At 37.7% G+C, this 16,047-nt stretch overlaps 1 protein-coding gene across 1 annotated transcript; it reads left to right on the forward strand.

Moving 5' to 3' along the window:
- The first annotated feature begins 1,122 nt into the window (after nt 1–1,122).
- Nucleotides 1,123–7,540, forward strand: il10ra (interleukin 10 receptor, alpha). Its single transcript, XM_026943609.3, has 7 exons — nt 1,123–1,380; nt 1,766–1,880; nt 3,010–3,182; nt 3,361–3,506; nt 3,670–3,826; nt 3,937–4,046; nt 5,039–7,540. The coding sequence occupies exons 1-7, from the start codon at nt 1,317–1,319 to the stop codon at nt 5,900–5,902; spliced, it is 1,629 nt and encodes a 542-aa protein (XP_026799410.1). The 5' UTR covers nt 1,123–1,316; the 3' UTR covers nt 5,903–7,540.
- Nucleotides 7,541–16,047: the final 8,507 nt, after the last annotated feature.

A 16,047-nucleotide genomic window follows, 5' to 3' on the forward strand; every position in this document is an offset into this window, starting at 1 on the left:
GCAAAAACTTTATTTGATGCACTGAAAATGTATTTACATAAAGGGCATATTGTAGATTTGTGTGACATATGCCATGTATTTTTAAAATTATAATATGGAAAAAAAATGGACTTGGACACAAAAAAATGCACGTGATGTCACTGATCCTAAATATAATATATACAGTACATTTAAATATATAAATATAAACACAGTATATACAGTACATTTAAATATATAAATATATATACAGTATATACAGTACATTTAAATATATAAATATATATACAGTATATACAGTACATTTAAATATATAAATATAAACACAGTATATACAGTACATTTAAATATATAAATATATATACAGTATATACAGTACATTTAAGGTACTGGAAAATGGTGATATAGAAAACCACCTAATTACGCATTACTATCAATCCTGGACACTAGATGGCATCAGATTGTGCCTATATATAGAAAGTTTGCTGTTGTCAAGGCGAGTAAATATGGTATTTTTTGTATTTTTTCTTAATGCATGTCCCATTAAATAAAACACTAACCCACTGCATGGGATTTCATTCTGAAAATGCATATTGTTTTTTGGTTAGGTATGAATTATCTGTCACTATACCTTTCTAACATTCATTAATTAACATTTACATTTCATTATTAATATTTTAAACTTCATTTGGCAGAAGTCCAGAGCCCTAACTGCTGAGTCTCACCTGCCAGCATCCATGCTTTTATCTGAGTCAAGTTTCGGATTATTTCAATATTGTACAGTACTCCCTGCAGATCTCTCTGAATTATTCACATCTATCTCTATACATGTTTATCACCCACTACCTTAGTTTGTCTGGTGGGGTAATGTTTGACATCTAATTAGAAATAGAAAAAAAAAACCTTATTTGCTCAACATTATGGCTCTTCATAATAATGTTATACAAAATTTCCTGTTTCTTAGTAACTTAGCACCCTTTTGGTAATTGTAATTAATTTTATGTGTCTTTAATTCGTTATGTGTTCACCCTAATCTAGATGTAGCAATGGAAAAAATGTGCTTGCAGACATGCAGTGCAAAACAGGAACAGCATAAGAGTGTAGGCGAGAGGGAAAGGAGGGAGAGGAAACGCGTAATAAGGGGCGGTACCTTTCTGACTAAATCATACATTTGTATTGTTTGGACTGCAGAGAGGATCAGTCAGAGACAGAAGACCTGAAGGCACATGTTCCCAGTGAATCTGATGTATTTGAAACAGCACAACACTTTGATGTCTTGTAGACTTCACCACCATTTTTTTTGTGAACTTGTATCTTGATATGATACTAACACAACCATGGACAGGAACCCCTGGGTTTCAACGCTAGTCATATTACTCCACTTGACACTTTACGTATCAGGTAAGTGAATTAAAAACTTCATTATGTTACTCATAGAGAACCAGTATGTTTTTTACAATTAAAATACATATGTTAAATAAAATACCAATTTAACTGAGTGTTAGACAAGTGTGTTAACTTAAGTGTGTGTGATGTAGTCTACATTTTCCGTAAGAAAGTAAGAATGGGGTTTTTATCATTATTTTCCACAATGTGTACGAATTGTGTGAGGAATCGACTGATGATTCACAGGGATGTTATTTAAAGTAGTACTATGTGATATTTATACAGCACAAGGTTAGTATGAAGCCATGACTTAAGCGTTAAAAAAAAGCTGTGGGAAGTTTTGCAAAAAATCCACTCCAACATCGCTTCTCAACATTTAAATGGTTTTTCTGTTTGTCAGGGGAGATGACACCAGGAAATGTTACTGTGCACATATGGGAAGGGAATGTAACTATAACCTGGGACCCACCTCAGGGAAATCCTGGGGATTACCACTATAAAGTTCAGCTGTCAAAGTAAGATATGTATACACACACACACACACAACCACACACACACACAACCACACACACACTATATTACTTTTTACTATTTACTTTTGCTCTATGAACTTTTTGGGGAAAAGCTAGAAACAGGGAAATTCACTTCTATAGTCTTCTTGTACGCAAAGGTAAATTCATGATAATGATTAAAATGTTTGATGGAAAATTCAGACTAACACATGTCTGGGTGTACAAACTTTTCCAAAAATATCTTCTGGGATTTTTTTCTTAAAAGATTAGTGATTATTTGGTTTTCTGCCGCACCTGACTTCAACATTTAAAGAAATCAAAGGGAAAAGCTCCCACACTGAGCTCCTTTATCTCGCTGTTTCATTAATGATTTGTTGTTAAGATCATTAAAAGCTTGATATTTTACCATTTTGGGCTTGGCCCATTTTTTTAACCAGGAGTGTGTATGTATACACACACACACACACACACACACACACACACACACACACACACACACACACACACGCCTGCACATTTATGCAGTGATCTGTAAACTCTAGAGACTGTTGTGTGTGAAAATCCCAGGAGATCAGCAGTTTCTGAAAAACCCGAACCAGCTCATCTGGCACCAACAGCCATGCCACGGTTAAAGTCACAGAGATCACACTTTTTCCTCATCCTGATGTTTGATGTGAACATTAACTGAAGCTCTTCACCTGTATCTGCATGACTTTATGAACTGTGCTGCTGCATGATTGGCTGATTAGAGAACTGCATAAATGAGCAGGTGTACAGGTGTTCCTAATAAAGTGGATGGTGTGTGTGTTTGAGTGTATATATATTTGTACAGTGGGGTTCAAAAGTCTAACAGCACCTTGAAAAACTGGGATTTTTTTTTTTTTAATTTAAAACTAGAAATAAACACAAAGTTTTAGAATTTTGAAAATTCTGAAACACGAGAAAGGAAATATGCAACACCTTGACTATTCAGGATTCTACTTTTCACTCAAGTTGTTGACCTTTATGTTAAAAACATTTATGTTGAAAAAGATTGGGAAACACAGAACTTTTGGACCCCATCGTGTGTGTGTGAGTGTGTATGTTTGTGTGTATAAAAGCTAATATATGCACTGTCTCTCTCTTTTCCTAGTTATCTTGATTCTCCTGGAGTCTGGGAAAATGTTTCCCACTGTAGTCTTCTTAAAACCACCATATGTAATATTGGTTATCTTTCAGAGGATTCAAATTTCAGAGCGCGAGTTGGATTAGTCACGTCTCAAAACACTAGTTGGAGTTCTAAACGCCATATTAATATTCGACTCAGTGAGTATTTGAGCTGCTTTACCCTGTTTGATATATCAATCATGTGACAATCTATACATGTTTCACAACTCTTTTCTAAAACAGTGGAGATTTATATTATATTTGTTTCTTATTCTTCAGATCTACTGAGTGAGTTACTCTAACTAAGTGTATCGAATACAATTCCTTTGTGTCTTAGGTCAGCTGTATGCCCCAATCTTCACTCTGTCGTCCACCTCAGACTCTGTGCAAGTCAAGATACACAGGAAACAGATACTTGATGAGCTCTTTACCAATGGCGTGCAGTACACTGTGTATCTGTGGCCAGATGGGCAGGAAAATCAGGTACAATTGTCACTAAAATTTACTCATTAATTATATGCAATTAGCATGATGGTCCTAGACCATTCAAAGTCACCATAAAGAAATATTTAACCTGATTTTCATCTTCATGCCTGTTGAAGAGTGCTCTGTGATTTCATAATGCTCTATATTCCTTGGTGCACAGACACTGACAAAGAGTGATGACGAAGTTGATGATGGTGGTGAGATGATATTCATCTCATTGAGGTCATTGCAAGTGTACTGCGTGCTTGTGAAAGTGGAGAGTACATCAACTGCAGCTAGCAACATCTCTTCTGTGCAATGCATAAAGCTACCATTAGGTAATCTCACAAGCAGTAGATTGATTTATATATATCCTCAGAGCATGGCTGAAATGTATTTTGCTACAGTAAATACTTATTTTGTTTATCTGTATTTCTCTTGTTTATAGATGTGACGGTGTATATTTGCCTCGTTTCACTGGGACTGTTGGGCATTATAGCTTTTCTAATGCTCTTTATTTATTTCCTGAGGCGACCTCAGAAAATGCCTAGTGCTTTGGTGAGTCATTTCTGTCATCATCTGGTTTCACCAAAACTAAAAGCAAAGAACAAGCTAGTTTCAGTGAACAGAAAAGGAACCAAGTAACATCTATTTGAAGTTGACTGCTTATGCATATGACCAGTGAAACAGTCACTTCACATTTCTTAGAAAACTAACTAATAGGGAAACACAGGAAACTGGGGATTTTTGCATCAGCAATTACACAGTGCTTTTAGTTGAAAAATGAAAATTTTCTGTAATTTTTCTGGTGGGAAGTGTGATTTCATTTATAGTTATACAACAGTTAGCTCCAGTCCACTAACTTGATTGGACCAGCAGTGTTCCAAGACTGCTGATACACTATATGGCCAAAAGTACTCATATGTGTGATTGTCACACCCCATGTTGGGCGAGGAGGTCTGGGGTTCATCCCAAAGGTGTTCAGTGGGGTTGAGGTCAGGGCTCTGTGCAGGACACTCGAGTTCTTCCACTCCAACCTTCACACACCATGTCTTCATGGAGCTGGCTTTGTGCACAGGGGCATTGTCATGCTGGAACAGGTTTGAGTCTCTTAGTTCCAGTGAAGGGAAACTGTAAAGCCACAGCACACAGAGACGTTCTATACAACTGTGTGCTTCCTGCTTGGTGGTAACAGTTTGGGGAAGAAACACATATGGGTGTGATGGTCAGGGGTGCACATACTTTTGGCCAAATAGTGTATTTAGTATAACAGCACTGGTACATTTGACTGTTTTTGTCACCCACTTGTTTGCCACTTAAAATTCAATTCTAGCAATAGTCTGTTGCAATGAAACTGTTAGTACACTTACTAGCGGCTGTCAGTCAGGCTGTGCTCTAACAGGCCATGGCTTCTTTGGAATTATTTTCATTTTTGGAACAGGAATAAACAAAATATTTGGCCATATTGTGTCAGAACTGTCAGTTACCTGATTTAATCTCACACGCTATTGCTTAAATATGTAACTTGTGTTTTTTTCTTTTCCTCTCAGAAACTTGTTGTAAATGTATGGAAGCCCATGATTATCAAATCTGACCAAGTGGAGACCGTGACGGACAAGGGATGGATAATCAACAACGCAGATACGAAAAAGGGCATAGAATTTACTGAGGAAGACAAAGAGAGGAGAGGAAGCCTGGACAGTGGAGTAAGCATAGAGCGGCTGCATCTGTCTGTCAGCAGCGCAAAGACGGAGGAACAAATCGGAGATGTACAAGTGGACAGCGGTTGTGGAAGTCTAAAAGGAACTGAGGTCAGTGGAAGTGGTAGGAGAGTCACAAGACAATTCTCCATACATGAGATACACTGCAGCGGTAAAGATGAGGGAACAGAGGACAGTGGATTGGGACTGAGCCATCATGAAGTTTCTGGTTCTCTAGAGGGGGAAGACACTGGACTATTGTCCAACGTAGTGGTTGGGGATGGATATCGGAGTCAGAGTCCCTCAAGTGTGGAGGTGCAAAATGACATGGACTCAAACCTGGCTGCTCCATCGGCTGGATATAGGTCTGGTCAGGTGACATGTATGTGTTCAGACCATGAATATTGCATTTGGTGCAAATTTAAGAATCCTTTCCCTGAAGACTGTCAACCAGTAACTCAGTCAGGCTTTAGACAAATTGATGATGGTAACTCTGTGACTTCTAGCTACTTGAAGAAGAGTTTTATACAAACAGTAAACCTTTTAAATATGGAGGTCCCAGAGGCAGAGCCTGACCTGTCAGACAATAACTGCTCTGAGTCTTCTCTCATTCTCTTGTCATGTCCACTTCTTCTGCAAGATGAAAAGAAACAAGGCAGCATAATGCACGCAAGGTCTTTCACACTTGATAACATGGAACTTACATTTTCCTGAACTGCTTGCTGTGACTTTTGTTTGAAAAGAGTACAAATGTGACTGGAAATATGGCCTTTAACTTTCAGCTGGATACTCGCGGTACTCTGAGAAATGGACTAGTCGTATTTTCACACATATTTTTCACACAACCATATTCACTGCATAAATTGTAATTTTAGATCATTAAGAGTCTCATTATCCAATGAGGATGCAAGTATATTATACCTCAAAGCCAGTTTGGACAGATGGAAGGATGGATAGATGGGTGGATGATCTTCCTACAAAATAAAAAATATCAGCCGTATGCTGCTCTTGATTCAACTGTAAAACGTTTGTTTTTCTGAATGTCTGAAATGTACTACAGTGCAGTAATAGGACAATTTATGCCTCCTTGTTCTTACTTATTTTAACTAATCTGTTATGATCAGGTTTTTATTCTGATAATAGTTATTTGGATTTGTAAGAATGAACAGTTTGAAACTTCAGAAAGTTGTATGGATTGTTCTATTACTAGTCAAATGCTGCAATGCTTGCGGTGGACTTATGCTGTGTGAGGAATTCTTCATGCACAACACATCTCAATGTCTGAACACGACAACCAAAGGGATGTGCACATGCTTTGCGTAGTAACCCATCATAAGCAGAAAAGTGGGAGAAATCAAAGAACAAACTTTTTTTTTTTCTGCCACTCAGAGTGTCTTCATCAAGCTTCAAAAAGACTTTATGTGGGATACTGTGTATATATAAGAAATGAATGCAGCATTAATAAAGGGCAAATGTGCTGTGCTGACTGAACAGGGGTCAGAACCGGAATCGATCCGGCGCTGATGAAGCAGAACCAGTATTGATCCTTATCTATACTTATATTAAGTTTATTTATTTATCTATTTATTTATGTATTCACGCACACACACACTCACTACTCATGTACCTACCTTCCTACATACCAGGTGTTTTTTTGTCACTATAGGATAAACACGATAATTCTGTTAAAAAAACACAACAGGAACACTGAACCCAGAGTTACAGTAAACCCACCGGACTTCTCAACAACCAATAGGGAAGTGCTCTTCTTGTGGAGGTTGAAAATGACTTAACTCCAAGTTTCCTTTTCAAAGTCGAACACGGAATTAAAAACAGCTTTGTCCACCTTTTTTTCGGAAATTAAATGTGTGTCATTTGGACAAGGTCTGCTCCTGAAGTCAGTATGTTGATCTGTTCCCTCGCCCGTCTAAGCGCTCATCTAATGACTAATGAGCCGATAGAGTAATGGATCCCTCCTTAAGATGGCACTGGAGATTCCCGCATGGCGAGGCCAAGTCAATAAAAGCTATGCTAATGTTACGTTATGTAAAGCTATGTTAAAAGCTATGTTAAGCTAATGTTAAAAATAATATTGAAACTGAGCCCATGTCTTTAAATCAACTCTCCTTCTCCATTCTCATACCCACGTGGGATTTCCGCACTTTCCTGTGGTTGGTGGAGACACCTGGCCTTAGCAGAGAAGAAGAAGAATTTGTTTGTGGAAGCACACAGTTATTTTCATTCATCATATTTGCATGATCTGAGAGTTTAAATTAAAACTGCTTAGTTCAATTTCAGATCAGTTTAGTGCTAAATTTGTAATAACTGATAAATAAATTACTTTATAATATGGCCTATAGTTTGTGTTTTTTATTTCTTTTCCATGAGAAATCACGTCATAATGCCTTTTGCTAAGTGATTTGTAGCCAATACCAATCACTCAGGGCATTTTTGGTTAGCTGCTGTTACTTAAAGGAAAAGTAAATGTAAGTAAAATGTAAATAATATTTTGGATATTTTAAATTAAATATTAATGACTGCTGATATGTGACTACATCACGCAGCACTAATTCCTCTCAGTGTGTGATTTCACACTGGCTCTTAGCGTTCACACAAGGCCACGTAGCACACAACATATATATGCAGATAATAAAGTCACCCTTTTCTATACGTGCATTAATGCAGGAGATTAATCTGAGGGAGGAGATTCGCAAAAACAGTCACTGCAGCGGAGCTGAACACATGACAGGCACGTGAGCGTCCATCAGGTTCCACATGCAATTATATGAAGCTGAGCTGAACAAAATTATATTATCCATCAAAGGATCCAGTGTTAGAGCAGATGTAGGTTCTGCAGACAGAAGTAACAGCAGCAAGCTTGAGTCAAAACCTTTATTTTACTCATCAAATTACAAAAAGACAAATTTTACTCACACCAAAAACCCCAACTGTCTTCTAGGAATAGCTGATAGTTACCTTAAATAGCTGTAGATGCTTTAAATTATTTCTATTGATGCACAGTTCTGCCAAATAATTTATAATATTTAAGGCTACATGTGGAATAGCCTATACATTTATTAATCTAATGTGTGATAAATGAACAACCTTCAACCCAGAGACAGAAAAACCAGCCTGCGGAAGTAGCTCAAAAATTCCAGTTTGTGCCTTTTACTGCTCTCTAATCTTATTTATTTACGTTTGATTGTTATAGTTTTTTTTCTGGAACTGCTACATCGAGTAATTTATTATTCAATATGGAAAAAATACAATGTTTTGAAGGTTTTAAATGACATTATGACAGCCGAGTTCATCTAAACACTTTACAGAAACTTTTTGTCTCTGAGGTGTGACAGTATATGAAAGTGTTGGGTCTTGAATTTGTCTTTAAAAAAACACATTTGCTTAGAATAGAGAAGTAATGCGTCATGCGTGGGGAGTCGGCAGCAGTGGACGCAAGTGCAGATTTATTAATAAACAACAAAACAGTGAAAACAAAAATCAGAGACCTGAACCAGAGACATGAGGCAAAGACTATGAGTGAGACTATGGACCAACCAGCAACACACAATCACATCAACAAAAGCTTGACAAAGACGTGCTTCCAAACTAGAACTGATGAACAGGTGCTAAATCAGGATGCAACGAGACACAGGTGATAGTCGTTAGGACATGTGACATGCTGGGGCTGATGGGAAACCTAGTTTTTGGGCACTACCATAGCATAATGCAGCAGTAAACAACACTATCACCTAAAACATATCGGTAAAGCAGTAAGAAAAAAGCAGCATACCACTTCTACTACGGTATCACAACACAGATTTAGATAAAAGATGTAGTGATATATTGTGGTGGTTGGCCATCTGTGCTTCCTTTAATCTCTGAATTACAAATCTGTGGCTTAAAATACAAGAACTATTGCTTTGTACTGGGAAAATAAGGCCCACGTCCTTACAACAATAGTCTATGTTAAACTACATAAAACTTTAACACATTAAAATATAAATCTGAAAGGATGTGTACCAACACTGTCGAGAACTTTATCTCTGTTAACTATTATCTCTGACCTCCATCTAAAGCTGGATACGAGACAGAAACCAGCTTAGAATACATGACAGTTTCACTCATGATAAATACCTACACATATGACTGATGTACTTACACATATGAATGAGGCATTCTGTTGTTGTACTATGTGTTTTTTTTTTTCCAAAGAAAGAAAGAAAGGAAATTGGCTTAAGAATCATTGTCTACATTGTGACTGGGATCCTGCAGGAGGCAACAAAAAAGCTGCTCAAGCAGGAGGTTTTTACTTTCATGTAATTTGGCTGTGAACATGAAGAGTGTGAGAATGGAGGACAAAGACCAGGTTCATTAACTCGTTCATTACCATGTGGCAGTCCTCAGGAACTGCCTAACAGCGCTGGAAGATACAAACTGAAATAATATCTGCATGAACAGGATTAAAAAAATAGTCTGTAGTTGAGACTAATTATAAAATAAAGTGATGTAGAACAGAACAGAATTAACAGACCATGCTGACTGTGGTGGTATTTCTGCCTCTGGGGGTTTTTCTAGCGTTTTCTGGGGGAACAGTGTTCATATTTATTTATGTATTTTTTTTCTTAAAAGAAGAAACACACAACACGAAGAAACACACTTGTGGTGTAGGCCACATCCACCTTCTTTTTTTCGAAAAGCAAGGGTGATATAAACCATTACCCTCAACTAAAGCAAACAAAGAAGGAAAAACCCTGAGTGAGTAAGTTGAACAATAAATTATTTGAATGCTCTTCTAAAATGGAAAGCCCCAAATTATTCATAAACCAAGAAGCACATTTAAAATTTGATCGAAAATTTTAAAACCATCATCACAAAAAAGCCATAACTGACAGGAACCTAAGTTTCCCAACAACTCTAAAATATCTTCATGACTCTCCATAAACCTCTTTATTTTAAAGACAAATCAAGAATTTATATAATTCTTCATTTTGTCTCAAGTGCAAGAATTCATGTTTTATGTTATTTTAAAAAATAGGGTGGATAAAAGGTTAATGCTGAAGTTGGTTAACCTTTAGATCAGAAAAAAAAATCAAATGGAAATGAAAATAGCATTAAAAGGATGGTTTGGGATTGTTTAAGGGAAGGTTACCTACAGTTTAGAAGAAACACTTCTGTGGAGTTTCTGTGGCTTAGAAAACATCGTCTCGCTTGACTATTATTATAAGCTTAGTCATGATTGTTGGTTGGTTTCCACCCACGTGTTCTCACACATGACTTCTGCATCATTGCATGATCTACTTGGTTCACTGAATTGTTAGACTCTACAATAAAACAGGGATCAAAATATGATTTTCAAAGAGATCATGAGCACAGACTCACCCACACTGGATGGTTGAAGATTAGAAAAAAAAATCACCTGGTCTTTTTCCCATCTTCAGCTGTCCAGTTTCAGTGAGTCTGTGGTCATGATGGCCTCAGATTCCCGTTCCTGGCTGACAGGAACCTGACATGGTCTTCTGCTGTTGTAGCTCATCCACCTCAAGGTTTGATGTTTTATGTGTTGTGAGATGCTTTTCTGCTCACCACAGATGGAAAGAGTGATTATTTGAGTTTCTATAGACTTCCTGTCAGCTCAGACCAGTCTGGCCATTCTCTTCTGATCTCTCATCAGCAAGGCGTTTCCACCCACAGAACTGTTGCACACTCAGTGTTTTTTTTGTTTGTTTTTTCACACCATTCTGTATAAACTCTAGAGACTGTTGAGTGTGAAATTCCCAGGAGATCAGCAGTTTCTGAAAAACTCAAACTAGCCCATCTGGTACCAAGAACCATGCTACGGTTAAAGTCACAGAGATCACACTTCTTCTTCATTCTGATGTTTGATGTGAACATTCCCTGAAGCTCTTGACCTGCATCTGCATGACTTTATGAACTGTGCTGCTGCATGATTGGCTGATTGGATAATTGCATAAATGAGCAGGTGTACAGGTGTTCCTAATAAAGTGGATGGTGAGAGTATATTTTAGTGTTGCAGTTTTAATTGGTAATATTTAATTTGAGTTTACAGTGTGTCAATAGAAAATGTGCCAAATGTTGTTTTGCTGACTGCAATTTCGTAGCTAATTTTGTATAAACACCTGAGATTACCCAATCTTCCTTTTCTCTCTTCTTTAAATAAATAAATATTTCAGGATCATTTCAAATGTAAATTTTATATCCAGATTTCTGTAAAGCTGCTTTGTGACAATGTCCATTGTTAAAAGCACTATATAAATAAATCTGAATTGAAATTGTTCTGTGCCAGGTCACAATGCAGCGTGCAGAGCGAGCACATGTACACCGTGATGCCAGGCAGCTATGATGATGCTTAGAGAAGAGCAGGTACAATAAATGTGAATAGAGAGACAATCAAGAACAGCATCAACAACAGCAGAGGACCATGCAGAGCCGACAGTCTGAAACACAAAGCGGAGAACAACACACAAGCCAAAAACAACAACAACCTGCAATCCAGCATCTGAAATCCACCAACCTGATCACTGAGTCTACAGCCAGAGAACCTGACTTCCTGGTACAATCATGTTCACTTTACAATTCATCATAAAAACAAAAACAGATAAAGTAAATGCAAAAACACACACAATACAAAAAAGAGAAACAGTGAGAAGTGCCAGCAGAGATGTGTCTCAGGCAGAAGGAGAATCTACGTGGTGTTAGTGACCATCTAACTAAATTTAACATCAAGTGCAACAAATAGATTACAGTACAGTAAATGAAAGTACAGCTTCTACCTCTTTGTCCTAACAGTTTTAAGCCACAATGTGATTCTACAGAACTTTAAACTAAGCTCTAAATGCACTCAATTATATTTTCACAAGACATCGAATTATCCTAATTATCCAATAATTCGCTGTTGAACAATAGCATCTATCATCTATAAATCATATATCATAGATAAAATGCTATCTATTTATTGAATTCTCTTTATTTCAGTGTGACAGCTGCACTGCATGGGGTACTAATGAGTAACATAATAATTTCCAGTGCAAATTGTATATTTAAAGGAAGTGGTCTTGTGGACTGATTAAAGTGCACTAGTGTATAACCCCTATGTGGTTTTGAGCTGACATTTCTTTCTTCACACTTAAATATGCCTGTTTTTGGCAAGTGAGAAATTACCAATGCATCACCCTCAGAAAAAGCCGTGAAGCCTAACAGCCCCAAACTCCCACAGGAGGACTAGTCTATTTCAGCTGCTATCTGTAACTTCAAACTTTTGAAAGGAAACAACACAATGTCAGTCATCATGCATGAAAACTAACAAACCAACAGTCCTCATACCCCACATCCTGTCACAGCAACAGATCACCTTTACATTTTACTTCAGAATTTGCTGCTCTTTTCACCACACTTTTCTCGCTTTTACTACAAAAGTAAGAAGACTTTAGATGAAGACTTTGAGAGTTGAGGCTTTCTGTAAAATAGAAGAAAAATTATTAAAGGAACTGTAATGAAAGTGCAACAAGAAATTTCTTTGAGGAAAAGCTATCAAAAACATAGTTTAGATGTTCTTTTGTGGAAAAATATATATTTTGGAAACCAATTCACTCTCTTTCATTACATGTGAATAGACTAAAAATAACATTAAGGCATTGTTTTCTGGTCTCTAATGCAACTGATGGAGAATGCAGGACTTCCTAAGACCCACTTTTCTTTACAAAAATAAATGTATAATTTATGCTTATACACTCACCATCCACTTTATTAGGAACACCTGTACACTTGCTCATTTATGCAGCTATATAATCAGCCAATCAGATTCAGGTCAAGAGCTTCAGTTAATGTTCACATCAAACATCAGAATGAAGAAGAAGTGTGATCTCTGTGACTTTAACCGTGGCATGGATGTTTTGCTGGTTTGAGTATTTCAGAAACTGCTCCTGGGATTTTCACACACAACAGATAAACTCTAGAGTTTACACAGAATGGTGCAAAAAAAAAAAAAAAAATAGACATCCATTGAGCAGCAGTTCTGAGGCCAGAAACGTCTTATTGATTAGAGAAATCAGAGGAGAATGGCCAGAGTGGTTCGAGCTGACAGGAAGGCAGAATGTACAACATGTCGGTAAAGCAACAGCAGCAATGGGTTTCCAATCTTCTCCTGTTTATTTACAATGATCCTGTGCGCACTGTAGCCCGTCAGACATTATTAAATAATCTCATCTCTGACATCTGTAGTCAAGAAACATCTCGAGTAGAGTAGAGAGCTACACGCGGGTGATTTACACCAGCCCAGAAATCTTAACCTGCTGTTTTATCTCTGAAAGCACGTAACTTTCTCCTTGTAAATACTGATATAACTTTGGACTTAAATCACAGACTTAAAGTCACCTGCTCTAAATACAGCCCAGTGTGAGAAAAATTAACTTTTTTGATTACTGAGCTTTTTTATATGAGGAAATGACATTTTATTTGTTCTGCTTTCTTTTTTACGCATCTGACTTTTCATGGCTGCTGAAAGAAAGAAAAACAAAACACTTCAGTAAATTTCTTGATATAGCTGATTTTATCAAGATGGCGCTGACCAGGGCAGACGCAAGTAATCTCTGCTCACTTGTTTGTTATATTTATGTTCTTACTTTGTTTTTATGATAAAATGGATAAAATACACACATGATCAACGGTTGTCCATACACAATACAAAACCACACAAGTTCCTTATGAAAACGCAACTAGCAAACATAAACATGGATTTCTAACCAAAGAAAAGATGCAGAGGAAGAACGAGAGGGAAGTCGGGGCCTGGATTATTTTTTTCTAACATGCGAGCTCTCAGATATAAACTGGACAAATGTCAACTTTTACTGGCTGGAAATAAGAATTACACCATCACCTCTTCCTGCAATAACTTGCCATCGACTGTAAACCATTGTGCTCTCTCTATTCTGCCATTTTGGCTGTAAGTTCCTCCACAGGCTAATGCTCTGGCTGCACACCATCTGCTCTCTGACCACGTTACACAGCTGGAAAATAAGCACACTAACTCTCCAGCCTTTATTCTAGATGATTTTACACACATAAACTTCTCCAAGGAATAGTCAAATTATTAACAGCTTATTTCCTGTCCAGTGAGTGACTAGGGAAACTCACAGTAAAAGACGCCGGCCATGTTACACGGAGAGCAGCTCTAGGACACTCAGATCACGTTGTGGTACAGTTAGTACCTGTGCAGTGCAAGAGCTTAGAGAGCACCTAGACTTAGATTAGACTATAGAGCTTTATTATCATTCTAGCCAAATAGAAGAATACAATATATTCTGATTCATATACAGTATCATTGTATTAATCTTTTGATTTTTCATTTTGAAATTGCATCTTGCTGTTATGTTGCAAACTCCATATACGGCCCAGTGTTGGAAAAATTTCTTGAAACCATTTTGATTATTGAGCTTTTTCTATGAGGAAATGATACCCTCTGTATGTTCTTCTTTCTTTCTTTCTTTCTTTCTTTCTTTCTTACCCATTCGACTTTTAACGGCTGGTTCCTTTGACCCTGACGCAAAAACAAGAAGGTTAAAATACAAATCTGATTTTCTCTCTTTCGAGAAATAGAAAAGAAAGAAACAAACAAAGAAACAAAGAAAACAAAACATTTCAGTAAATTTCACAGTATGGCTCATTTCAGCAAGAAGGTGCTGACCGGCTCACCATCGCTGATCTCTGCTCACTTGTTGGTTATCATGTTATGGTACAGCTGCTACCCTCATGCATGAAGAAACTGAAATCAACAAAACAGGTTTAAGGTTCAGTGGAATAGCATTGTCCACGGCCTGATAACATGTAGTGCAAAATTAGAAAATGTGTGTGTGATGAGTAAACCCTTATCACCAGAGCCAGCAGCATTAAATTCCCCGAGTGTTAGGAATAAAGTGACTATTGTGCCGCACCTACATGACAGGTTGTACTGGTGTAGGTGGACCACGCGTAATGACATTCCTGAGCATGAATGTGGTATGGCCAAGAAAAAGACCAAGATATGGAGACGGTGTGCCGAGAGATTAACATGGCTAGTGCGTGGTGATGGGGTTTTTGCCCTTTTATTTTGATGGAGGTGGCTGAGGGGCAGTTCATCATTGAGCTTAAGGAGAAGAAGCTGTTCTGGAATCTGGTGAACTTGTCCTGGACACTTTGGTATCTTCTGTCAGATGGCATAGAGATGAAGAGTTTATGGGAGGAGTCGCTTGTGATGGATGTATCAGAGACAGAGGGACTCCGTACCAGACAGTGATGCAGCTGGAGAAGACACACTGTCTTAGTAAATGGAGGCACTTAGTAAATGTTGGTCTTTTCTGGTTCGGGACATCGTGTTAGGAGATGATGTTAGGTCATTAGACATGTGCACTCTGAGGAACATATGGTTCAACACTGCCTCTACAGGGGAGCCATGGATGAGCAGAAGTGAGTTTTGCACACTAGGCTTCATAAAGTCCACATTCATTTCCTTTGTCTCATCAACTTTAAGAGACAGATTGTTGAGTTGACGCCAGTCCACTGGCTGCTCCATCTCAGCTCTGTGTGCTGTCTCATGGTTGCTGCTGATGAATATCTTCTGCAAACTTGATAATGCAGTGTGAAATTCAGTTTGCAGTGCAGTCACGTGTCATCAGTGTGAACAGCAGTAAAGTGTGTGTGACAGTGCTTAGCGCTATCCGATTCAGACTGTAGTGGTCTGTAGACTGGATTTAGCATAACAGAAATATATTCTGAAAGGTCAAAGTGGGGGCGAAGTTTGATCTGGTTGTTCAGCCTGTAATTTAATCACAGACTGGGATGCATTACCAATGCTTCTGATAACATCA

The sequence above is a fragment of the Pangasianodon hypophthalmus genome, chromosome 14, assembly GCF_027358585.1.
Source record: "Pangasianodon hypophthalmus isolate fPanHyp1 chromosome 14, fPanHyp1.pri, whole genome shotgun sequence".
NCBI lineage: Eukaryota > Metazoa > Chordata > Actinopteri > Siluriformes > Pangasiidae > Pangasianodon > Pangasianodon hypophthalmus.

Bases quoted from the DNA above. Each gene is read 5' to 3' on its own strand.
- il10ra (XM_026943609.3), top strand. From the start codon at position 1,317: ATGGACAGGAACCCCTGGGTTTCAACGCTAGTCATATTACTCCACTTG. The intron at 1,881-3,009 runs GTAAGATATGTA...CTCTTTTCCTAG, and splicing joins TATAAAGTTCAGCTGTCAAA to TTATCTTGATTCTCCTGGAG. The intron at 4,047-5,038 runs GTGAGTCATTTC...TTTTCCTCTCAG, and splicing joins AGAAAATGCCTAGTGCTTTG to AAACTTGTTGTAAATGTATG.